The 27094-nt window shown below is 39.7% G+C and overlaps 1 protein-coding gene across 3 annotated transcripts in view; it reads left to right on the top strand.

The window, feature by feature from the left end:
* Nucleotides 1–27094, top strand: part of LOC128699110 (monocarboxylate transporter 2) — a 403927-nt gene that overhangs the window by 374255 nt on the left and 2578 nt on the right. The window contains exons 10-12 of one of the 3 annotated variants that reach the window (XR_011393491.1): nt 23300–23506; nt 25001–26479; nt 26615–27094. The exon at nt 26615–27094 is cut by the window's right edge and continues 2578 nt beyond it. Coding sequence is in view for 1 of the 3 variants with exons in the window: in XM_053791628.2 (XP_053647603.1) it covers nt 23300–23506; nt 25001–25875 (1082 nt within the window). In the remaining 2 variants the exon portion in view is untranslated. The other 2 variants (XR_011393492.1, XM_053791628.2) reach the window with 2 other exon arrangements.

Here is a 27094-nt window from a genome sequence, read left to right as displayed (position 1 = left end):
GTGATTATTAATTTATTGTTTGATACAAGATATAGATCCAGATTCACGTTGACGCTCTAGACTTGACATAGATGAATAGCTATCGTCTTTCCAGGTGAAATTTTAAATCGATGATCCGCCACCATATGTAAACTGAAAAAAAAAAGTTATTCCTGTTTACTGCCGAAAACTCCCATTGGAAGGACATCAGTCGGTATGGCAGAACCAAATGGAACTCACTTCCCGCAGGACTCCCTCTTCCTAATGAACGGTGCAGACATTATTCTTAACTCTAACGTGAAGCGTTTGATCTATGCGAATTCTCTGTACACAAATAGTCAAAATACAAAAACGAGAACGGAGACTCCCATGTCTCCACTGAGGAAGAGTTAGAGACATGTGTAGAAAAGGAAGTAATCAGTCTTTCAGCCTAGCAGAATTAAATGCAGAAGACAATAGAAGTTGAGGTAATCAGTCCCTCATCCTTCACTCTTCAGGCAATATTCTATAGTCTATACCTTCTCAACATTAAGGAAAAATAAATGATTACATAATGATTACATAATTACGAATTTTTGAGAGACTGAGGATTTCTGACAAAGAAGAACATCAGTAGAAGTGTATCTCATTAATGTGCACTCTGGTCACTAAAGGAGCTTATCATATACGAGGAAGCAAATTAATGTTTCATTTATCATATCGAATCATGCAAAATCGGCGAATCCCTCCTGAAGACGAAAATAGTTACGCCATCATAAGTTGCTATCATTTTTTCTTTAAGAAAACGTGAGGTCAGGGAAAACTCTAGGGATTTTTTTATCAGTTTCTAGATCACTGAAACCAGACGAGCAGTCGCCATTGAACCCGACGAAATGCTGCCTTCCTGTGATTAATGGGTATCAGCAGCAGCCCTCAAGGCTTCCCACGCCTAACGTACAAGCAGTTATACCAAGGAACTGAGTGCTTCAGTCTGGTAATGCGCTTTATCGTTTTACAAGACGTCAGCGGTCTAATGCACGCCTTCGCAGATCTATAGTTACCAAATCCACACTGGAACCACGGATATATCTTACAATACCCTGTCTTCATATTTATATGATTTTTACAGAATATAAGAAGTGGACTATACTCGTATAGTTTACTGGACTGTACAATTGATTGCGGGAATTAAATTTATCAGTGGACAGATAATTATTATTAAGATACATGCTCAGATATCATGATACAATAAATTAATGCAGTTCCTTGAATTTTGGGTAGACTGTGTCGTGACCCATGACACTCAAACAGGAAGTCGTCGCTAACTAAATTTCTGTCCAAATCTATATATATCTTGTAAAATAACTGAGTTGATGGGGTATAAATATCTTACTCTTCTAAGTGTCAGCTGTGGTTTAATGGCTACAGTTTCTTTTTTTGCATGTTGTAGCAGCCACAGTGATTTTTCTTGGAGACATCCAGGTGTTTGTTTGCTGGAGTGATAGATGTTTATTCATAGTTCTTTCGATCAGTCTTCTGCACACCCTTTCCCATCGCTCGCCACCTTTCAAAGAGTGAGTGAACACCTTAGGATGCTAAGATGTCGCCCTTGGAGCATATCGCAAATTACAATAATTAATTTCCTGTTATTCAATTTATTTGACGCCTTTTAGTTATATTCGCTTTTCTAAATCTATAATGAATCTTAATTCATTTTCAACATATTATAAAATGCATTTAAATGTATTACACTGTTTCCTCTATTCTAAGTTATTAACGTATTCTCATTTCTAATACTAATATAAATATTACTGAGGACAAGAACATTTTATATTCCACAAATAACTGAGAAATGGTCATTTTTTCTTTCCAGTCAGCTGTGACAGTAATGGCCGAACTGGGCCATTACTGTATGTTATACGATACAACTTATCTACACCACAATAAATAGTTATTTTTGTGTAAATGTTTATTTTCGTAGATATAAGGAAAATATTGAATTTATTTTAGCCTAAACTCAACACACCACAGAGTCAACACACTATCCATGCACAGCAAACGTAAACAAAGACTCGCTAGGCTAGTTCCATTTCTGACAGTAACTGAGTAAATTACTTTCTGTTATATTAGGCTGTCTGGATACGCTAGGTTATGTCTGGTTACGCTAGGTTATGTCTGATTACGCTAGGTTATATCTGCTTACCCTAGGTTATATCTGCTTACGCTAGGTTATGTCTGGTTATGCTAAGTTATGTGTGATTAAGCTAGGTTAGGTTGGGTTTCGTTAGCGATGGCAGAACCAATTTAAGATTATACATCTTAAATTATATTTTATTGCCAAAGTACGCCGAGGACCAATATTTACTTACTGCTAAAATTTCATTATTTTCAGACAACATAGTTACATGAACCTTAACAATTAAATAATGCAAAGATTATGTAGAACGAGAAGAGTATGTATCTAAGCGTATATATACTATGAGTTTGCTTTAATTACTCTTTTAGGGATTAAAGCATTCTTGATTGGAGGTGAACAGGATTTATGCAACAGGCTTTAAATTGTATTCACCTAACCATTCAAATAATATACACACATACATCGAGAGGTGTATGTCTCTCAGAGTACGTGATGATGCCACCCCCATCCCCGTCTCTTAAGGCCTCTTAATATAAATCAAAGAAAGTGAGAGAGGAGGGGGGAAATTTTCATTGTTACAGTTTATATGATACACAGAAATAAGTTTAATAATCATCTAGATCTCTCTCAATCTTCAGCATAATATACGGAAGTAAAACTAGGGTAGGACAACACAACAGGTACAAAATTTACAAATATAAATTTATTTATAAACTAAAAAGGCACAATACCGTGGCTGGAACAATACACAAAAAACCCGCATGTAGGAGACTGGAATTCATGACGATGTTTCGGTCCACCTTGGATTATTAACTTGTCACACAGAGAAGCACAACTAACTAAGGTAAGGAGAGCGGGTAGGAAGGACTAGGCGAAAAACAGCGTCGGAGGGAGTGTCTTAAGTTGTAGAAACAGAGCCAGTGCTTAACCCAGCAGCGTAGTGTTTGACTCACGAAATCGTAGTGACACGATTGTAAACAAACCATACCACGAGTGGGGCTTGAACCCGCGGTCACAGAGTCGTAAGAAGAAGTTCGGAAGTTCGGTTTACTGTCTCACCTGAAACAACCCATTCTCAAAATTTTTGAACACTTCTTTTGTTAGGTACATAAGTTGTTCATAGTCGATGTCTTTGATGAATCGAGGCTGGAGTTCCTTGGACACCATGGTGTTCTTGTTCGAGGATGCAATGAAGAATCGTAGGTTTTTCCACTTGATGCCAGTGGTGCAGTCATCGACTACAATTTCTTCTACAGAAGTGTGGGAATCTTGATCTTTATGCAGTGTTATGTTTGTAGAGGTAGCATCAGGCAGGGCAAGTGGAGTGACTTGGGTTTCATGGGATAATGTAGCTGGTAGGTCTGGAGTGGCTTGGGTTTCATGGGATTCTGTAGCTGGTAGGTCTGGAGTGGCTTGGGTGGCAGTGATTGGAGGATCTATTAGAACAGCGATGCCTCTTGTATTGGGAAGGGTTTTTAGTATGTCTGTGAATGTCGCAATATGAGGAAACTGGAAGCTAGGCAGGTCGTTGAGGCTAAAGAGTTCGTTGATAATAAAGCTGAAGGACCCAGAGAAAGCAGCGTTTTGCATGTAGTCATAGATCATGCAGTAAGTGGATGATCTTGATGGGAGGGTCATCTCTGGCTGTTGGAATAGTATTGATTGCAGAGGCCGATTATTAGGATGCTGGGTTAATGCTCTGGCCTGGACCAAGACACCAGTTCCCAAAGCACCTCATTTCACCTAAGTATCCGACGCTTATCCTCTCGTATGTCGATGACAGGTGGACGCCAGGCACAGGCGGCCGGGGAGGGCAAGCCTCTTGGGTTGGCAAGCCACCTGGGAGGTCAACCCATTAGAATTAGCAGCGGTAACATCTTCCTTCCTCCTGATGTGGCTCTTGGCAAATGTGTATCTTCATCATGCTTGGTAGATATACATGCGTGGTAGATGTGTATCTTCATCATGTGTGGTAGATGTGTATCATTGTCATGCTTGGCAGATGTGTATCTTCATCATGCTTGGTAGATATATATGCGTGGTAGATGTGTATCTTCATCATGCTTTGTCTCTAAAAAGAAATTCGTCCTCCCAGACATCTTCATGCAAATAAATTTCAACTCATACACATTAAAAAAAATAAAAGGAACAACGTTCCAGACGTCATTAAAAATATTCAATTAATAATATAAATATTTACAGAACAAGGAAGGGAGAGATTCCCAGGCTGCAAACACGGCTGGTAATCTCTTCCCACAATAATTCGACCATTCCCAGATTTAAACAACCCTGATCAGTAGAATTTACCATTAGCCATCATAAGAAGAATAAAAATATTATATACACACTGTGCAAGAGAAATATCGCCTTTAAATACGAGTCCTTCATAACATTAGATAGAAGCAAACAGTTTTTGCTAGGAAGCGTGACACAAGCAGACCGAAGGCAAGTGAGAAGAACTTTAATTTAGCAAGAGACCACTTAAGTGAAATTACCACCGCTGTAACACCAAAGTCATACCAGATTATTATTATTATAATCAAGGGGGAAGCGCTAAACCCGGAGGATTATACAGCGCCTGGGGGGGATGTGGAAGGCATTCAGGCTTAATTCAGGGAACTGGAGCACAGATCCAATTCCCTAAATCAAGAGCCCCTCACCAACATCAAGGAACCTTCCTTGAGGGGAAAGTCATACCAGAGGTGAACGAGTGAGCCACCCATTGCCCTCAGCAGAATTAATTATCAAATTGATCAGGAACTCCACTTACTGAGAATATTTTAGAGGTTTAATGGGATACGAATCGTTAAGTATGAAATGCGGTTAATTTTTTTTATGTTAATATACCTTTGCGTTATGTTTTTTTAGTTTGAATGTCAAAATTTTTACATTAATTATAAAGAAATAATACTGGTAATGAAAGTTAAGTATTTATTATTGAAAAAGAAGAGGATTATACAAGGGTTTGATAAATAACCTAGTGTATTTTGAGACACCATTTGAAGACCAGGGAAGCCTGAATGAGCCTAGGCTTATTAATCTGGAGGGTACTTCAACTCCCTGCTATTATGTGCATGAGGGGGGTCAAAGGTCAATTTGAATGCTTGTGGGGTACTTCTGAGAGTACTGAAGTTGGCCGGGAAAATGGAAGAGTCCTTGCCAAGGGTCGTGGGAAGGTGTGCTCTGTGGAGAAGTCATTAGCTCGATTCACAGAGAACCAATTAGTTAACTATGAAGGAACTTGCACTGAATTTAGTACCTAGTGTTATCATTTGAGAACGAAAACAGTTTGGTATCAGAGGAGGTATGAAGAAGGAATTTGTAGAAAGAATAAAAGGTGAGGAAATGTAAAGAGAACTTAGAATAATCACAAATTTCAAAAGCTATCATTTGTTTTTTCTAGGGGAAGAAAAGAGGATGCGATGAATGCCTCTTTATACAACAGTCAGTCATTGAATGTCTCTTTGTATAATATAAAACTAAAGAACACGATATGGCCAAATAGTTGAAGAATATGCATGGTTATGTAGCTTAAGCATATAGTACGGTTATAAAAAACATAAGAAAGGAGAACTGCAGCAGGCCTAGTGGCCCATGCGAGGCAGGTTCAAATCACCTACCGGCTCAAGCCACTGAAGCAACCTAGTTAGGTCCAGTGTAGCTGAAACACATTGTATGGTTATATAGGCAATGCACACGGTATCATTATGTACATGGTATCATTATGATGCTATGGAAATCAGGACTCCAAATTTAATAATCTTGTTGTCACCTAGGATGTCTTCTACGCAGGTTTGCTGTCCATCAATAATACTAATTTTACCCATTCAATACTGTCCCTGTTCGATTCATACCTCTCGTTCTGTCTCTTTTTATTTGCCTATTGAATCCCGACTGTAACCGAGCCAGTGTTTTGTGGCTCGGTTGGTAACGCTCTCGCTTTAATCACTAAATGTTCGGGGTTCACTCCCAGGCATTGGTGGAAACGTTAGGCATGTATCCTTAGACCTGCTACTCCTGTTTACCTAGCAGTAATTAGGTACCTGGAGGTTAGTCGAATGGTGTGGGTCGCATCCTGAACAAGACTGAAGAATCACAATGGAAATATGACAGACGGTCCTTGATGATGCATCCTGGGTGGCTAACCTTCCCCAGTTTTATCCTGAGTGGCTCACCTTCACCAGCGTTATCCTGGGTGGCTAACCCTGCCCAGGGTTATGCTGGGTGGCTAACCCTGCCCAGGGTTTTCCTGGGCGGCTAACCCTCCCCAGAGTTATCCTGGGTGGCTAACACTGCCTAGGGTTATCTTGGGTGGCTAACCCTGCCCAGGGTTATCCTCGGTGGCTAAGACTCCCTAGGGTTTTCATGGGCGGCTAACCTTCCTCAGGGTTATCCTGGGTGGCTAACCTTCCCCAGGGTTATCCTGGGTGGCTAACCTTCCCCAGGGTTATCCTGGGTGGCTAACCTTCCCCAGGGTTATCCTGAGTGGCTAACCTTCCCCAGGGTTATCCTGGGTGGCTAACCTTCCCCAGGGTTATCCTGAGTGGCTAAGCCTCCCCAGGGTTATCCTGGGTGGCTAACCTTTCCCAGGGTTATCCTGGGTGACTAATCTTCCCCAGGGTTATCCTGGGTGGCTAACCTTCCCCAGGGTTATCCTGGGTAGCTAACCTTCCCCAGGGTTATCCTGAGTGGCTAAGCCTCCCCAGGGTTATCCTGGGTGGCTAACCTTCCCCAGGGTTATCCTGGGTGGCTAACCTTTCCCAGGGTTATCCTGGGTGACTAATCTTCCCCAGGGTTATCCTGGGTGGCTAACCTTCCCCAGGGTTATCCTGGGTAGCTAACCTTCCCCAGCGTTATCCTGAGTGGCTAAGCCTCCCCAGGGTTATCCTGGGTGGCTAACCTTCCCCAGGGTTATCCTGGGTGGCTAACCTTCCCCAGGGTTATCCTGGGTGGCTAACCTTCCCCAGGGTTATCCTGAGTGGCTAACCTTCCCCAGGGTTATCCTGGGTGGCTAACCTTCCCCAGGGTTATCCTGAGTGGCTAAGCCTCCCCAGGGTTATCCTGGGTGGCTAACCTTTCCCAGGGTTATCCTGGGTGACTAATCTTCCCCAGGGTTATCCTGGGTGGCTAACCTTCCCCAGGGTTATCCTGGGTAGCTAACCTTCCCCAGGGTTATCCTGAGTGGCTAAGCCTCCCCAGGGTTATCCTGGGTGGCTAACCTTCCCCAGGGTTATCCTGGGTGGCTAACCTTCCCCAGGGTTATCCTGGGTGGCTAACCTTCCCCAGGGTTATCCTGAGTGGCTAACCTTCCCCAGGGTTATCCTGGGTGGCTAACCTTCCCCAGGGTTATCCTGAGTGGCTAAGCCTCCCCAGGGTTAGCCTGGGTGGCTAACCTTTCCCAGGGTTATCCTGGGTGACTAATCTTCCCCAGGGTTATCCTGGGTGGCTAACCTTCCCCAGGGTTATCCTGGGTAGCTAACCTTCCCCAGGGTTATCCTGGGTGGCTAACCTTCCCCAGGGTTATCTTGTGTGGCTAACCTACCTCAGGGTTATCCTGGGTGGCTAACCTTCCCCAGAGTTATCCTGTTTGGCTAACCTTCCCCAGAATTATCCTGGGTGGCTAACCTTCCCCGTTGTTATCCTGGGTGGCTAACCTTCCCCAGAGTTATCCTGGTTGGCTAACCTTCCCCACGGTTATCCTGGGTGGCCGACCTTCCCCACGGTTATCCTGGGTGGCTAACCTTCCCCAGGGTTATTCAGGGTGGCTAACCTTTCCCAGGGTTATCCTGGGTGGCTAACCTTTCCCAGGGTTATCCTGTGTGTCTAACCTTCCCCAGGGTTATCCTGGGTGACTAACCTTCCCCAGGGTTATCCTAGGTGGCCGACCTTCCCCACGGGTATCCTGGGTGGCTATCCTTCCCCAGGGTTATCCTGGGTGACTAACCTTCCCCAGGGTTATCCTAGGTGGCCGACCTTCCCCACGGGTATCCTGGGTGGCTATCCTTCCCCAGGGTTATCCTGGGTGACTAACCTTCCCCAGGGTTATCCTAGGTGGCGGACCTTCCCCACGGGTATCCTGGGTGGCTAACCTTCCCCAGGGTTATCCTGGGTGACTAACCTTCCCCAGGGTTATCCTAGGTGGCGGACCTTCCCCACGGGTATCCTGGGTGGCTAACCTTCCCCAGGGTTATCTGGGTGACTAACCTTCCCCAGGGTTATCCTAGGTGGCCGACCTTCCCCACGGGTATCCTGGGTGGCTAACCTTCCCCAGGGTTATCCTGGGTGACTAACCTTCCCCAGGGTTATCCTAGGTGGCGGACCTTCCCCACGGGTATCCTGGGTGGCTAACCTTCCCCAGGGTTATCTGGGTGACTAACCTTCCCCAGGGTTATCCTAGGTGGCCGACCTTCCCCACGGGTATCCTGGGTGGCTAACCTTCCCCAGGGTTATCCTGGGTGACTAACCTTCCCCAGGGTTATCCTAGGTGGCCGACCTTCCCCACGGGTATCCTGGGTGGCTATCCTTCCCCAGGGTTATCCTGGGTGACTAACCTTCCCCAGGGTTATCCTAGGTGGCCGACCTTCCCCACGGGTATCCTGGGTGGCTATCCTTCCCCAGGGTTATCCTGGGTGACTAACCTTCCCCAGGGTTATCCTAGGTGGCCGACCTTCCCCACGGGTATCCTGGGTGGCTAACCTTCCCCAGGGTTATCATGCGATTACCATATGAAACTAAAGTTATATCTATTATGTATAATTTGTATATGCATATGTGTATAGCTAATTTATATACATATGCGTATAGCTAAACTGAGAATTAATGTTTATATTACGGCCTGGAGATATAAATTCCAGGTCTGCATTGGTGTACCAAATTCAATACCAAATTTATTTATAAAATTAACTTGCAACATGAAAATATAATGAAAACAAAATTGATACACATTAGTAGACATCGATCCCGTGTTGTGCTCTCACATGCAAAATGACTGTCAAGTTATTTTACGTCAGTTATTTAAAAAGTTATCCACTTTTAGTGATTATATTTATCTATCTATCTATCTATCTATCTATCTATATATGTATGTATACATATATATATATATATATATATATATATATATATATATATATATATATATATATATATATATATATATATATATATATATATATATATATATATGCAATAAGATCACAGTAAACAGGTGATTTCAGAATATGCAAAACAACCACTTTGAAAGAATAGAGAAATTCCAAGCGCTTTCGTGACTACTCACATTATCAAGGATAATGTGAGTAGTCACGAAAGCACTTGGAATTTCTCTATTCTTTCAGAGTGGTTGTTTTGCATATATATATATATATATATATATATATATATATATATATATATATATATATATATATATATATATATATATATATATATATATATATATATATATATATATATATATATATGTATAAATATATATATATACAAACACTGATCTCTGGCTGAAGGAGACTCCTTCAGCCAGAGATCAGTGTTTGTGTATAATTCGCATGCTCTTGCGAATTCCTTGCATATATATATATATATATATATATATATATATATATATATATATATATATATATATATATATATATATATATATATATATATATATATATATATATATATATATATATATATATATATATATATATATATATATATATATATATATATATATATATATATATATACTACAAATTCGGTATTTTTGCGACCGATAGAGGTGTACCTGTTTCCAGAGAACCCTCCCCCCCCCCATGCACTCCCTTAACTGCAGCTCAACACTTTCAAGAGAACCATAATAGGCTGAACACGTGGTTCTCAACACCCTTAAGAGGACACAGCTTGCAGCTCAGCCTTCACAAGAGGACAGAACTTACAGATCAACATCCACAAGAGGATACAACTTGTAGTTCAACATCCACAGGAAAACAGAACTTGTAGCTCAACATTAACAGGAGGACAGGTCTTGTAGCTCAACATCCACGAGAGGACAAAACTTGTAAATCAATACCAACAAGAAGACAGAACTTGTAGCTCAACAGAGACAAGAAAACAGAACTTTTTGCTCAACAACTTCCAGAAAACAGAACTTGTTGCTCAACATCTTCAAGAAGACAGAACTTGTTGCTCAACATCTTCAAGAAGACAGAACTTGCAGCTCAACATCCACAAGAGGACACAACTTGCAGATCAACATCCAGAACATGTCCTAGGTTTGGGACCCAACCCTTTGAAACTCCTCTAATTTGGCATCAGTTGGACGAAATCAGATGAAAATAAAATAAATTAATCCATGTTAAGCGCTAAACCCAAGTGAGTCATTCAGCGCAAGACGTGTTGGAGGCTCGATCCTCCGTCTGGTGAGCGCCAGACAGACGCGCTTCCTATTTGTACTCGCCTAGATGAAGATATTTTCTAGAGTTCCCGGATCTAGCATTTAATAATCTCTAGGAACCCTATATTTAGAACTATACCAAGACAAACACTGCTGAAAAAACAAAGCATTGTGATGCTATGCCCGGAGTGCCCAGGAGCTCCTACTTAGTACCCTCTGGAACTATGCTCTCCAATCTTGTGCCAGTCAAATACCCCTTGATGTTTTACACTATACAGGAGTATATCCTGGAAATAAATGGTATCAAATACCGACACAGTGGAAATATAAACACATATGCAGTATAATGTGATTCTTTATTGACAACGTTTCACCCACACAGTGGGCTTTTTCAAGTCACACACAGATCTGTGTGTGACTTGAAAAAGCCCACTGTGTGGGTGAAACGTTGTCAATAAAGGATCACATTATACTGCATATGTGTTTATATTTCCACAGGAGTATATCCTGCAGAAAAAAAGATAAACTAGCAAAATAAAAGATATGTTTATCCATGCATAAATTATTACTGTAATAGTTGTGTGCAGCATGACAATATTAATACTTCCAAAAAAATATTAATGTCTTCATATTAAGAAAGATTTTATATACATTTTTTAAATAAAGATAATATTAATTTAAACATGAAGTGCAAATAGTTAATCAGGACTTGAAATATTTGCACTAGTTTTAGCTCCCGGGAAATTCAGTGAGAAAGATGTGCCTGGTTATTCTTAGCCAGAGCTTCAGTACTGTGTGTTGTTGTTGACACAGTCTCTCAGAGGTCATCTTCTACGCTCGGGATGTGAAGTCATTCTAACACATCTACGAAAGTGACCTCAAAAACAGGTACGTTTCGGCCGCTGGGAATTGTTGAAAACTTTGTTATGGTCATACTGGCAGCTAGTGGTATGACTCATCTGTGACCAAAATGTAATTACTGGCAGAGTTATGAGCAGGGGGAATCAATCACGAAATCTGTAAAATCCTCTTGCATGCTGTATTGGAGTGACTGCACATCCCGAACTAATTTCGTTACGTAGAGAAGACGAGTTCAGTATATACAGTATATAAAGTATATACAGTATATGCCGAGGTCAGTATATCCGGTCTCTTCTTTCTCAAGAGATGTGGTTAAATTTTCCTGCTTGACATTGTTTCTCCGACTCTTCCAGTTACATGAAATAGGTTCTAACTACATGCCATGAAATGCAGAGATGTGAAATGGCCTGGTAGTAACAAATTCAGTGTGTTTTTTGAAAAAAAATGTCATTAAGGCACACTAATTTCAAATGCTAGTAGTCCTTGTTAGAGATTTTAGCAGAAAAATTGAGACTGTCTTGCTCAGTCAAGCAGAACGGCGCCATTATAGTGCTGGTGCCTAACCAGCACACGGACTATCGATATTTTGTCCATTAGAAAATACTTTAATGTATTATTGTGTAAGTATAGCACTGAAATTCTTCTTTTATTAAACAAGGTTGTCTATATTTTGGGGGAAATATCAGTTTGCATAAATAATATTGAATATAAATAAATTAAAAAAACAATAATTATGACAATAACAGAATAAATTATACCTGTGAAAATTCCTTCGCATACCTGCCTTGTATGGACCAGTAGGCTTACTGTAGTGTTCCTCCATTCTTAGGTTCTAAAGTAACCTCACCCAAGTTTGGAAACCGCTGTTCGAGAGATATAGAAGTTTTAACTAAACCTTGCAAAAAGCTGCATTACAAAAATATCTCCATAGGGCACAAGACTGTACCTCAGTACTCTCAAGAGTTTTATCAACTGGAACTCATCCATCCCAAACATTCCAATTTTTTTTTAATAAGTCAGACGCTGTATAATCCCCACGGGTTTATCCCTCCCCATAATAATAATAATAATAATAATAATAATAATAATAATAATAATAATAATAATAATAATAATAATAATAATAATAATTTGGAATAAGTACCAGACATTAAAAGTATATCTTCAAAATACTCGGGAACTGTAGCCCAAAATTCTTAAAACGCCCAGGAGCTGGAATCCAACTCACTGAATGAGATAAAAAAAATTGATATTCAAATTAGGCATGGTGCAGACTTCCTCAAGTGACCCAGAAACTGTAAATTAACACTCTCAAGTGGCCAGGAGCTGAAACACAAATTTCTCAAATATATCGAAAATCCGAGACTAGTCAAACAAGACATTGTGAAAGTGTCATCGAAAGACCCGGGAGCCGTAGCTCAACATGCCAAGGACTTGCAACGCAAGATTCTCCAACACATCTAAACTTGAGAATAATCTGAAGAGGCATTGTGAAGATATAACATCCCCAGAAGCAATAATTCAGCAACCTGGAGCTGGAGGTCAACTCTTGCAAATGCAGGTAGAGATTAAGGTTATTGTGTCAAACCGTGAAGGAGGAGCTCGATCTCGAGAAATAAAACAGAAGCGGAGCGTGAAACTATAGCTTAAAATTCTGAAATGACTCAGAATCCGGTGCAACTCTTACGAAAACCCACATAAACTTAAGATCGGTCAGGCAAATATTTATGAAGATATTCAATATTCCCTAAAGATATATTTTAGCAAGTGAAGCTTACAAAATTAAATCACACAATATGGCCGCACACTAATTCTTAGTGACAGATACTTCCTAAGGAACCAACTAACAGTCTGATGTATGTACATGAACGGTATACAATACAGACAAGTTGAAAAAATTAGACACATGTGCAGCATCTGGGTATAAGTAATTGCACACGTGTCTAATTTTTTCAATCTGATGTATGTAAACAGTTTAGATAACCTCCACCTGCTGCTTCATCTCTCCTGTCTACATTATATAAGGAACTTCTCCGAGCATATGTTGTATTTTCCTTTAGACCGATAGACTGGACACTTATGCAACATAAGGGAATATTTATTGAGGAAACGTTTCGCCACACAGTGGCTTCATCAGTCCAGTACAAAGCAGAAAGGTGTAAGGAGAGGAGGAGTTTGAGGTAATTAGTCTCTCAGCCTGGAGTCGATGTGTTCAGTCCACCAATCTTGTAGAAAGTACATAGGGCCGTAGAAGTGGCTTATGTACTGTAGTCTGGTGAGGCGAAGCAGGAGGAGGCGGTACCATCCACTAGTCGAAGTAGGTCTTCGTCCAATATTTGGACAAGTTTTGAAGAATTCTTTTTATCACGATCCCATGATGATGCAGTGTCTGACAGATGTGATAAATGGTTTAAAAAACTGACAAGTAGAATATTGAGACACTTATGCAACATATGGGAATCTTTATCGAGAAAACTTTTCGCCACACAGTGGCTTCATCAGTTGCATATGTCTCAATCTTCTACCTGTCGGTTTTTTCAAACCATTTATCACAGACTGAATACATCGACTCCAGGCTGAGGGACTGATTACCTCAAATACCCCATCTTCTACCACTCTTCTCTGTATCAGACTAAAGAAGCCACTGGCTGGCGAGATATTTCAACAATAAATATTACCAAATGTTGCAAAAGTAACTAATTGTTCAACAGTCAGATATTTATTTAAACTGAAGACAGTTTTTTTTTTTAGAAAAGGGAAAGTCCTTCAACATTAAAACTTAAAAAATTTTTAAGGAAAATATAACTGAACGTCAATAGCAGAATTTTTTTGGACATACGATAAAAATCAGTATTTCAAAAACAGCTGAAAGAAAGTGATTATAAAACTCATTGATATAATCTAAAGGCCTATGTACTGTAGACAGGTGAAATAAAGCAACTGAACGTGTCATCACAGGTAGAAAATTTCAGTAATGGAAGAAAGTCATGCTTATGTTAGGCTGGAAAAACGTTCTCGCAATAAAGTTTCTTAAATGTTTCACAAATGTCTCATTCATCAACTTGTCGGCTTTCTAAACTATTTTTTTATTAATACATCGGCCGTGTCACTCCATCACTGTCTTGTCAGAGGCACGCTTACACTACAGTTATAAAACTGCAACATTATCACCCCTCCTTCAGAGTGCAGGCACTGTATTTCCCATCTCCAGGACTCAAGTCCGGCCTGCCGGTTTCCCGGAATCCATTCATTAATGTTACCTTGCTCACACTCCAACAGGACGTCAAGTCCTAAAAACTATTTGTCTTCATTCGCTCCTATCTAACATGCTGGAAATCAAAGCCCCTTGCACACGAAACCTCCTTCACCCCCTCCACTACCTCCAGCCTTCTCCTTGTTGCAACATTCACCACCCATGTTTCACACCCATATATGAGCGTTGGTATAACTATTAAGGTTATAATTTTTTTACCTTTTCTCCAGATAAAACATCTGTGTCATAAATCTATGAACTTATGTTTAAAAACAATGACAAAGTCCCTAATTCCTCTCAATTTTCAAAAAAGGTCACCCCTAAATAAAAACTATGAATCACCATATAAGTAGCAACTTAGGAAAGTTCTAAATGGCAACTTAAATTAATGAAAAATATTGATCACCATATATTTACGTTACTAATCATAAGTAACAACTCAGAAAATTACTAATTGGCAACTCTATATAACAAAAAATAAAATAAAAAAAAGGCACAATACCGTCTACTATTGTTGTTATCATTTTCAAATTGTATTTCACAGAGGAGTGTATCAGTGAGCAACGCTTGTCTGACAATATATTTACAGGTATAGCCAACGTTAACACAGGGACGCTGTTGTCAAACTGCAACGAATGTTCTCAGAGAAGGGGATTAACAAACCACAAATTAATGTTGTCAGCATCACGTTCTGGACAGGATTCTCCGTTTGGTAATGATTGAAAATCTTGGCCCTAAAACTAGTTCTCCAAACATCGAGTATCCATATGTATCCCAGTTGGCGAATTTGAGAAACTAAAGGCAGTTTGTTAATGAAACAGAAGAGATCGTCTATGAACCAGGATGGAGAGATGATATAGTTTTTGTACCATCTAACACGAGTGTTTAGAATCTTTGAAGAGAAATGGCCCTTTCCTTTCATTAACTCTCAGAAAATTCCAAACATCATTCACCATTCTAGCTATTCTTGCATTCATTCTTATACCTACAAGATGGAATACTTTGGAGAAGATTCATTTCATACACCTGGGCAGATTATTGGTTTACTGATCTGATGTATGATGAAAATGACTTCAAGAATTTGTCAGAAATGTTGGAACCTTACAAAAAAACACTGAACTCATTGAAAAATCACTGGAAGCAGGAGCCGTCCACACTCAATATACCAAGAAGTAATCAGTGCGTTTAACGTGCAATCAAAGTTATGCAAGAACTGTATGCTGCCTGCTTAAAAAAAAACTGCAACTTCAGTTTATTCTAAGCAATAAATAGTAACATATGTACAAACATGATAACAATGATGCTGTAAGCTGCTTTTATATTATTAATATTACATGCAATATGGATTCAAGTTACTTGATTTCGTAACTTGTTTTTTTCTTTTAGGGGTAACATTTTCTAAAAAGATATTGAAATGAAAGGTCATTTATTTGCTTTCAGGGAAATATTCATCTGATTAAGGTGTAGGAATATTACATTGTAAAAAAGTTATAACCCTAATAACTATACTCTTTGCTTCCATGGACAGAGTTCTTTGTCTCCACAGATGCCTAAGTGATCTACTCACCTTGAACCCCTCATCAATACTGTGAGTCACCTCATCTTTCATGGACTCATCTCCTGACACGTTCACTCCAAAATATCTGAATACTTTCACCTCCTCTATACTTTCTCCCTCCAATTTGATATCCAATCTTTCGCCATCTGATTTTTTGTTTTCCTCATCACCTTACTCTTTCCAATATTCACTTTTAATTTTCTTCTTGTACATATTCTACCAAACTCATCTACCAACCTTTGCAATCTCTCTCAGAATCTCCCAAAAGCATAGAGTCATCAGCAAAGAGCAGCTGTGACAACTCCCAATTTGTGTTAGACTCCTTATCTTTTATCCCCACACCTCTTACCAACACCCGATCATTCACTTCTCTTACAATCCCATCTATAAATATATTGAACAACCATGGTGACATCACACATCCTTGTCTAAGGCCTACTTTTACTAGGAAATAATCTCCCTCTCTCCTACATACTCTAACCTGAGCCTCATTATCCTCGTAAAAACTCTTCACTGTTCTCAGTAACCTAGCTCCTGCTCCATACATTTGCAACATCTGCCACATGGCCCCCCTATCCACCCTGTCATACACCTTTTCCAAATCCACAAAACCCTCTATACCCTTATGTAAATACTGTTCACCTATATGTTTCACAGTAAACACTTGGTCTACACACCCCCTACCTTTCCTAAAGCCTCCTTGTTCATCTGCTATCCTATTCTCCATCTTATTCTTAATTGTTTCAATAATAACTCTACCATACACTTTACCACGTATACTCAACAGACTTATTCCCCTATAATTTTTGAACTCTTTGTCCCCTTTTCCTTTATACAAAGGAACTATGCGCGCTCTCTGCCAATCCCAAGGTTCCTTTCATTCTTCCATACTTTATTAAACAACAGCACCAACCACTCCACAACTATATCCCCACCTGCTTTTAACATTTCTTTCTTTATCTCATCAGTCCCAGCTGCCTTACCCCCTTTCATTCTACTCACTGCCTCATGAACTTTCCCCACACTCACAACTGTCTCTTCCTCACTCTTACAAGATGTTATTCCTCCTTGCCCTAAAGACGAAATCATAGCTTCCCTATCTTCCCTTCCCTATCAACATTTAACAATTCCTTATAATATTCCCTCCATCTTCTCGATACCTCTAACTCTCCATTTAGTAACTCTCCACTCATATTTTTAACTATCAAATACACTCATTCCCTAGGCTTCCTCAACTTATTAATTCCACTCCAAAACGTTTTCTTATTTTCAGTAAAATTTGTTGATAACATCTCACTCACTCTCTCATTTGCTCTCTTTTTACATTGCTTCACCACTCTCTTAACATCCTGAAGTCTTCTCAACAATCTTTCATCTACCAATACATTGTGAAACCAACTACTGTCATTACATCCTACGTCATATCTTGTATACTCATTTATCCTCTTTTTCTTAAAATATGTGTTACCTATAACCAAATCCTTTCTATACAAAGTTCAATCAAAATGTCCCAATTATCATTTACACCTGGCACCTCAACCTTACCTACCACACCCTCTCTAAATGTGTCTTCTACTTTAGCATTTAGGTCCCCTACCACACTGACTCTCTCAGTTAGTTCAAAACTTCCTACACACTCACTTAACATCCCCTATTATCTCTCTCTCTCCTCTACACTCCTCTCTTCTCCAGGTGCATACACACTTACTATGACCCACTTTCGCATCCGACCCTTATTTTAATCCACATAATCCTTGAATTTATTAATTTATAGTCCCTCTTCTCCTTCCATAACTGATCCTTTAACATTATTGCTACCCCTTCCTTAGCTCTAACTCTCTCAGATACTCCTGACTTAATCCCATTTATTTCTTCACACTGAAACTCACCTACTCCCTTCAGCTTTGTTTCACTTAGAGCTAGGATATCCATCTTCTTTTCATTCATAACATCAGCAATCATCTCTTTCTTTTCATCTGCACTACATCCACGCACATTGAAGCACATGCCCATTGCTCCCGGCATTTTAGTCGCCTCATACGACACGCATGGCTTACGGAGGAAAGATTCTTTTTGCACTTCCCCATGGAGAATAGAGAAAATACAGAATAATAAGAAATATTAAGAAAGAAAAGAGAAAAAAACCTAGATGTGTGTATGTATAAATATGCCTGTGCATGCCCGTGTAGTGTGATCTAAGCGTAAGTAAAAATAGCAAGCTATACCTGTTATCCAACATATTTATGAGACAGAAAAAAAGACACCAGCAATCCTACTATCATGTAAATCAATTACAGGTTTCTGTTTCACGACTTAAGAAATCGTAATGACACGATTGCAAATAAACCATACCCCCGGCCGGGATTGAACCCGCGGTCATAGAGTCTCAAAACTCCAGCCCGTCGCGTTAGCCACTAGACCAGCTAGCCACAATAAGATTCATCCAACTAGGTATATTTCTACACCATAGGAAAGTTAGCACAGGCACCTCTGTGACCACAAATGCAAGTTTTTACAGACGAATCTCCAGCTAGCGTGGCCGTGGAGATTCGTCTGTAAAAACTTGCATTTGTGGTCACAGAGGTGCCTGTGCTAACTTTCCTATGGTGTAGAAATATACCTAGTTGGATGAATCTTATTGTGGCTAGCTGGTCTAGTGGCTAACGCGACGGGCTGGAGTTTTGAGACTCTATGACCGCGGGTTCAATCCCGGCCGGGGGTATGGTTCTGTTTCACACTCACTTGGCAGGACGGTAGAACCTCCCTGGGTGGTTGCTGTCTACCAACCTGCTACCTACCTTTCTAAACTATTTATATAATATTTGTTGAAGATTGAGACACTTATGCAGCATATGGGAATCTTTATTCAGGAAACGTTTCGCCACACAGTGGCTTCATCAGTCCAATACAAAGAGGAAAGCGTAAGGAGAGGAGGAGTATGAGGTAATCAGTCCCTCAGCCTGGAGTCGATGTGTTCAGTCCATCAATCTTGTAGAATGTACAGCATAGGGCCGTAGACGTGGCTTATATACTGTAGTGAGGTGAGGTGAAGCAGGCGGAGGCGGGGTCATAGTGGTACCATCCACTAGTCGAAGTAGGTCTTTGTCCAAAGGTTGAACAAATGTTGAAGAATTCTTTGTAACAAGATCCCATGATGCTGCAGTGTCTGACAGTTGTGATGAATGGTTTGAAAAACCGACAAGTTGAAGATTGAGACACTTATGCAGCATATGGGAATATTGATTCAGGAAACGTTTCGCCACACGGTGGCTTCATCAGTCCAATACAAAGAGGAAGGCGTAAGGAGAGGAGGAGTATGAGGTAATCAGTCCCTCAGCCTGGAGTCGATGTGTTCAGTCCATCAATCTTGTAGAATGTACTTGTCGGTTTTTCAAACCATTCATCACAACTGTCAGACACTGCAGCATCATGGGATCTTGTTGCAAAGAATTCTTCAACACTTGTTCAACCTTTGGACAAAGACCTACTTCGACTAGTGGATGGTACCACTATGACCCCGCCTCCGCCTGCTTCACCTCACCTCACTACAGTATATAATCCACGTCTACGGCCCTATGCTGTACATTCTACAATATTGATGGACTGAACACATCGACTCCAGGCTGAGGGACTGATTACCTCATACTCCTCCTCTCCTTACGCCTTCCTCTTTGTATTGGACTGATGAAGCCACTGTGTGGCGAAACGTTTCCTGAATAAAGATTCCCATATGCTGCATAAGTGTCTCAATCTTCAACTTGTCGGTTTTTCAAACCATTCATCACACATATAATATTTGTAAACCATAGATACATTTTGGAATCTTTAAACAGGGAATTCTTCAAATTTTGCCTAACCTATAGGTTTGACCTACTTGCATTAGTGGAATTTTCCACCGGTGACGTCGCCCTCTGCTGCTTCATTTCATTATTCTGTAGCATGTAAGCCACTTCTCCACGCAATGCTGTACTTTTATCAAGATTGGTGGCCTGAATGCATTAACTCTAGGCTGAGGGTAATTAAGGAAATGAGACACCTGTGCCAGCCGCTGGCTGGCACAGGTGGTTCTTAACATATTTTGGGTGGCGCTTTCCCCCCTCCAGATATAAAAATTAAAAACTGCTCTTTATTTTAAAATGCAAACTGAGAAACTAGGTTTCATTCATGACTTTAAAACTTTAAACTATTCAAGACTCTATCGAAGGTGCAGATTGCAAATGCACAATATATTCCTTATTTTTGCTCTGGGTTCGTGACTTCACCTCACCTCACTTCACCCCCAGGGGAAGGCTTCCCCCAGCGTTTCCAGTTAAGACCCGCTGCTTTAGCTGATGCTAAGTGTGAATACAGTATCATCAACCTTGAAGTGATTTACCATTTCCTCTTTGGATCATTTGAACTTCACTCTAAATGGCTGGACGTTTGAACACTAAAACATTATGTTGTAATGTATGGCCCCTGTCTCTGTTCACACACTTTACTAAATTGCAATACATACTTATAACCTAGCATTAGTCTATCTGTGGTTCCAGCAGCCACTGTAGTTACCACCTCTCAGTACCGCCCTGGTTCTACCAAGAACCTACGTGAGCGAGTAAAGAGTGAAACCACGAATGCGATTCCTGCCCAGTGCGGCAGAGAGAAAAATGAGTGCATTAATTATGCAAACAATTTATAGAAATCATACCACGGATGGGGTTAGAACCCACGATCATAGAGTCTCAAAACTCCAGATCGTCGCGTTAGCCAACTCCGTTTGGTGTACTAGCCTCCACAAGCAGTATTTATATTAATGTGACCACGAACTAGTGGTATTGAATCAATAAGAACACTGCGACTAGCCAAGGACTCGAACCCTTGGTAATAAATATGATGTGTATATAGACCTCAGTAAGGCTTTCGATAGAGTTCCACATCAGAGACTATTATGGAAACTTAAGGCACACGGAATAGGAGGAGAAACTTTTGACTGGGTAGAGGCATGGTTGACAAATAGGCAGCAGAGAGTTTGCATAAATGGGGAGAAATCAGAATGGGGGCACGTCACAAGCGGTGTTCCACAGAGGTTAGTGATGGGCCCCCTGTTGTTCACAATTTACATAAACGACTTAGATGAGCTAATAAATAGCGACACAAGCAAATTTGCTGATGACACCAAAATAGGCCGTCCTATTGAGGGCATTAGAGCACTCCAGGATAATTTGAATAGACTGATGCAATGGTCGGAGAAGTGGCAGGTGCAGTTTAATAGAGACAAATGCAAAGTTCTAAATTTTGGACAGTTAAATAACCATGCCACATATAAGCTAACAGTAATCTAAAACCAAGACAACAGTGCATAAGTGTTCGCAATAAAGCTAAGAGAATTATTGGCTTCATATCTAGAAGTATAAATAATAGAAGTCCTCAACTTGTTCTTCAACTCTATATATCCTTGCTTAGGCCTCATTTAGATGATGCTGCACAGTTCTGGTCACCGTATTACAGAATGGATATAAATGCACTGGAAAACGTACAGAGGAAGATGACAAAGTTGATCCCATGTATCATATATATATATGTCGTGCCGAATAGCCAGAACTTGCGATCTTGGCTTAAACAGCAACGCTCATCTTGCCATATAGGACAAGTGAAAATTTGTGTATGCAATAATTTCTCCAAAATCATTCTGAACCTAACGAAAAAAATATATTTGATTGTGTTTGTTTAGTACTAAATTATTGTAAACGTATTTATAATATATTTAGTTGGGTTAGGCTAAAGTAAATTGATCTTGTTAAAATAAGGTTAGGTAAGTTTTCTAAGATTCTTTTGGTGCAAAATTAAAATTTTTATATTAATATTAATGAAAAAAATATATCTTTAAACGTATAAGAGAAAATTTTAGAAAGGACTTAATTTTAAATGAGTTCTTGCTAATTGACTAGTTTTACATATTCGGCACGACATATATATATATATATATATATATATATATATATATATATATATATATATATATATATATATATATATATATATATATATATATATATATATATATGTATATATATATATATATATACATATATATATATATATGTATATATATATATATATATATATATATATATATATATATATATATATATATATATATATATATATATATATATATATATATATATACATATATATATACTTGTATATATATATATATATATATATATATATATATATATATATATATATATATATATATATATATATATATATATATATATATATATATATATATATATATATATATATATATACTCACTTGCTACGCGTACGTAAAGACTTATGTAATAAGATCACGATAAACAGGTGATATCACAATATATAAAGCAACCACTGTGAAAAAATAGAGAACTTCCAAATACTTTCATAATTTCTCACGGAAGCTCTTGGAAGTTCACCATTTTTTCACAGTGATTGTTTTACGTAAAGACATTCATATACAGAGCCGATTACATTCTTTGGAATAAGAAAAAGTGACAGATATGCGTAATATGAATTTAAAAGCACGGACTGGTATACAAATTTTCTTGAAAAAGATGAAAATGAATAATGATGTGTAGCAAGCCTATTGTTTACATAAAGAAGACAGCGAGACAAAGTAGACATACTACTTAGCGCAGGCGAGGAGACCAGCCAGCAGTTACTGCACAGAAGAGATCGTCGTCTCCTTCTTCCAGTACTTCTTCTTCTTCGCCTTATTATTATTATTATTATTATTATTATTATTATTATTATTATTATGAAGCTCTAAGCCCCTAGGGGGTTACACAGGACCTGGGGACTAAGAAATAATCAGATTTGAATCTAAGGAAGAGAAGTGTAACTCAAAATATCCGGATCAATAGGGTTCATCAGTATCAAGGGTGATGAAGACTTCCATAACGGGAGTCTGTGGGAAGAGAGACTGAGATTTCCATTCAGTGACCGAATTCCAGAATGCCTGTGCAGTCGGTGTGGTACCTCCTATTGCCACCAGGTGACGCAACTGATTCGGTCTGCATCGTCGAGTTACGACAATTGATTAAAGTTTTCCTGTTGTAGGTGTTACTATGCTAATGCAGATAGTGGAGGAGTCTGGGAACGACTACTCAGACTGTCTTCCTGTTGCAGGTGTGACTATGCTGGCGCTGACGGCGGTGCGAGGCTACTATGGCTACGTTCTCTTCATGTGGCTTTACGGCCTCTTGTTGGGTGGTGCTCACTACTCCTTCCAGATGCTGACGCTGGAGAAAGTTCGAGCTAGGCACTTCTCCCGGGCCTGGGGTTTCATTCAGGGTGCCACGGCTATCCCTATCCTTTTTGGCATCCCCATTACCGGTAGGCATCTGGTTAATTTTAAACCTTTGTGGCCCCATTACTAGTAGGTTCATATCTGCTCATTCGTCTTGGGGTCCACAATACATGCATAATGGTGCGTCTATAGATGATGTTGGTAAGTAATGGCTGATAGTGGGCAGTGATAATGGGTTGTGATAGTATGTGGTAATGCATACGTAGATGATGACGCATACATAATTGCTGATGGCTGGTGCTCATGTATACGAAGTTGGTGATGATAAATAGTGATGGGTACATGATTTGTGATAGTGACTGGTGATCGTAGGTTGTGATTCATTCATGGACGGTGATACGAGGCAGTGATACATAAGTAGTTTGAGATGTTGGACGGTGATGCACACATTGATTTTGTGTGGTTGTGTACACTTAGTAAGTGATAACGGGTGTTGGTGATACATTTGTCTGGAGTGTACCTGGAGAGGATTCCGGGGGTCAACGCCCCCGCGGCCCGGACTGTGGCCAGGCCTCGGTCACCAACTGAACTGATTTAGTAATATATATATATATATATATATATATATATATATATATATATATATATATATATATATATATATATATATATATATATATATATATATATATATATATATATATATATATATAATATATATATATATATATATATATATATATATATATATATATATATATATATATATATATATATATATAAATATATATATATATATATATATATATATATATATATATATATATAAATATATATATATATATATATATATATATATATATATATATATATATATATATATATATATATATATATATATATATATATATATATATATATATATATATATATATATATATATATATATATATATATATATAATATACATATATATATTCAGATTGAACTTCACGACATAGATACTGCAACAGTGATTTTCAACTTAGCAAAATAACCGCCGTTTTAGTAGCTACGTTTACAAATACTGGTTATGTAACTGGACACGTCCATGGTTGATGAGAATGTGTTTGTCGTGATACCTATATACTGAGTTAAGTATACGTATGAAGATGAGTTAAGTATAACTGAATTGTAAAATATAGTCGTGTGTAGGGTAGGGTAGTTCTGCAGGACCGATTTGTGGGGCAATTTGGAGTCGCTTGTGTGGATGATAATGGTCAGCCAAACGTATGAAAAACATTAAAATTTAGAAAAATATGCAAATCTCTTAGATTATGAAGTCATGTAATACTGTATTAGTAAAATATTGCATGCACTGTGTGACTCATAAACATATAAGGGTAACTGATATCATTGATATATTATTGCAAAAAACTTTGCTTTAGGAGTGTGTTCCTCTGTGTTACATAAATAGTTTGAAAAACCGTCAGGTTGATGAATGAAACACTTGTCTACAATTTGGTTATCTTTAAAGATACCCAGATGTTGCACAAGTTTCTCTGTGTTTTAGTTAATGAACATTTGCTTTGTATCCACAGGTTATATCAACGAGAACACGCCCAAAACAGGTTACTTCTTCGCCAGCTTCTTTCTTGTGTCTGGTGCTTCGTGCCTCTTCTTCCTCAACTACTTCAAGGAGCGCCTGGCTAAGCATGACACCAGTGTTTCTTTCACGACGGTCGACTCCCACGTTCCCCACGAACCTTATGCCTTGCCAGTAGAGAATGGTGGAGGTGGTGGTGGAGGTGGTGTCAGTGGCAGTGGAAGTGGCGGTGTCAGTGGTGGAGTTGGATGTGTGCAAAAGACTGGTATGACAGCGTCTCCCCAGATTGGTGGTCCGGTGTGTACTTGTGGAGCGGACCCCAGCGCGCCTCCCCCAATCAATCCCCAGGTGTATGACCCCAGCAAAACTCAAGTCTTCAATAAACTGGGCAAAACTATCTCTTTCGCCAGTTCGGTGGACGTGATGGAGCCACGCCTCAAGCCAGAGCTCCTAACGTGCATTTCTGAGGAGGGACTCCTGGACAACTACTATGACTATGTGGGCCAGTGTAGCAGTTCTTGTAAATACGATAATGTCTTTTTCAATGACTGTCAGGACAACATGGACTTCGATGCTGAGGACGAGGATGAAGAGCCCCTGTCGAGGCCGCTTCAACCCAAAGTACCGGTGAACCCAGCGGGAAGACGCTTGCGCCAGACTAGTGGTGTGAGCTTCAGCGAGCCCGAGGGCTTAGCTAGGCTGGGTCAGGTGAGCGGTAGTGGTTGTGTTGGTGTGAGTTCTGCACGTTCGCAGCCTACCCACGACTGCAGTGTGTCCCCGATGCCACTCCCTCCCATACTCCGGCGTGTGCCACCTTCTCGCCCTCGGCGAAACATCACCGTCATAGAAGAGATGACGACTTCGGTGTAGCCCAGGCCTCCTGTCACGGTTCAAGTCTCGTCACCAGCACACTCCTGTCACACTCACCACACAGGTGTTGAAGAACTCTCACCAGCACACACCTGTAGCACTCAACACTCACATGTTGATGAACACTCACCAGCACACACGTGCAGCACGCATCAATCATGCTGTGATGAACACTCACCAGCACACACCTGCAGCACCCATCAATCGTGTTGTGATGAACACTCACCACTACACACCTGTCACTCTCGTCAGTCATATTGGGATGAACACTCCCCAGCACACACCTACAGCACGCACCAATCATATTATGAAGAACATTTGCCAGCACACACTTCTCATACCCATGATTCATACCGTGATGAACATTCACCAGACTACACTTACCAAAGCAAACACTCACACTATGAGGAACACTCACCAACACACACCCATCAGTCATGTTGCAATGAACATTCACCTGCACATTTTAGCCACGTTCAACATTCACCTTGTGATGAACATGCACAATCTGACGAAGAGCTACAATGTACTCGACGTTCGTACTTTGTTCATCACTCGCAGTTTGCTGAACCACGAGAATGCTGCGCCGAGCACCCGTGCACAGGTGAACACTCACGGTATGAAAATTCTGAATACAGATGGCATACTGAACAATCATATTTTCCTGAATATAAACTAACTTGCTAAATTTGAGGACCAGAACACACAATCCAATAACTAATATATTTTCTTTTTCCAGCAAAATCAACACAAGTGTGACAGAAACAGGAGTTGCGATGAGTTTCTGTGACGGGACGACGATAGCCTCATTTTCATGAGCTATTTACCACCATTTTCAACAATAGAGCCGTGACAGGGCCCATAACAAGAAATATCACTCTTCAGTGATAAAATAATATCCACTCGTAGAACAACACCTTTCGATACCTCATAGGGATAACTTAATTAACCCTAAAAAGTCCCTCGTTAGAAAAACAAAGTATTTTAAATTTAAACCAAGTGCTAACATTTCCCTGAAAATAACAAATTTAGGAATAAGGAATGAATGTATAAATGTTCCTTAATGAAGAAACTATGTATTGTGGTGCAGAAAGTGAGTTTCCCTATATATATAACGTGCAATATTCCATGTTTTTGAGGTCAGTAGTCTTGTTTCTGTCAAGAGGTTTGTGTGTTTTTATATGATGAGAGGAGTTAAGTTCCTGTAGTTAAGTGTACC

This window comes from Cherax quadricarinatus, chromosome 54, assembly GCF_038502225.1.
Source record: "Cherax quadricarinatus isolate ZL_2023a chromosome 54, ASM3850222v1, whole genome shotgun sequence".
In the NCBI taxonomy this organism is placed as follows: Eukaryota; Metazoa; Arthropoda; class Malacostraca; order Decapoda; family Parastacidae; genus Cherax; species Cherax quadricarinatus.
The sequence above is the reverse complement of the archived record's forward strand: the minus strand, read 5'-3'. Positions and strand labels throughout refer to the sequence as shown.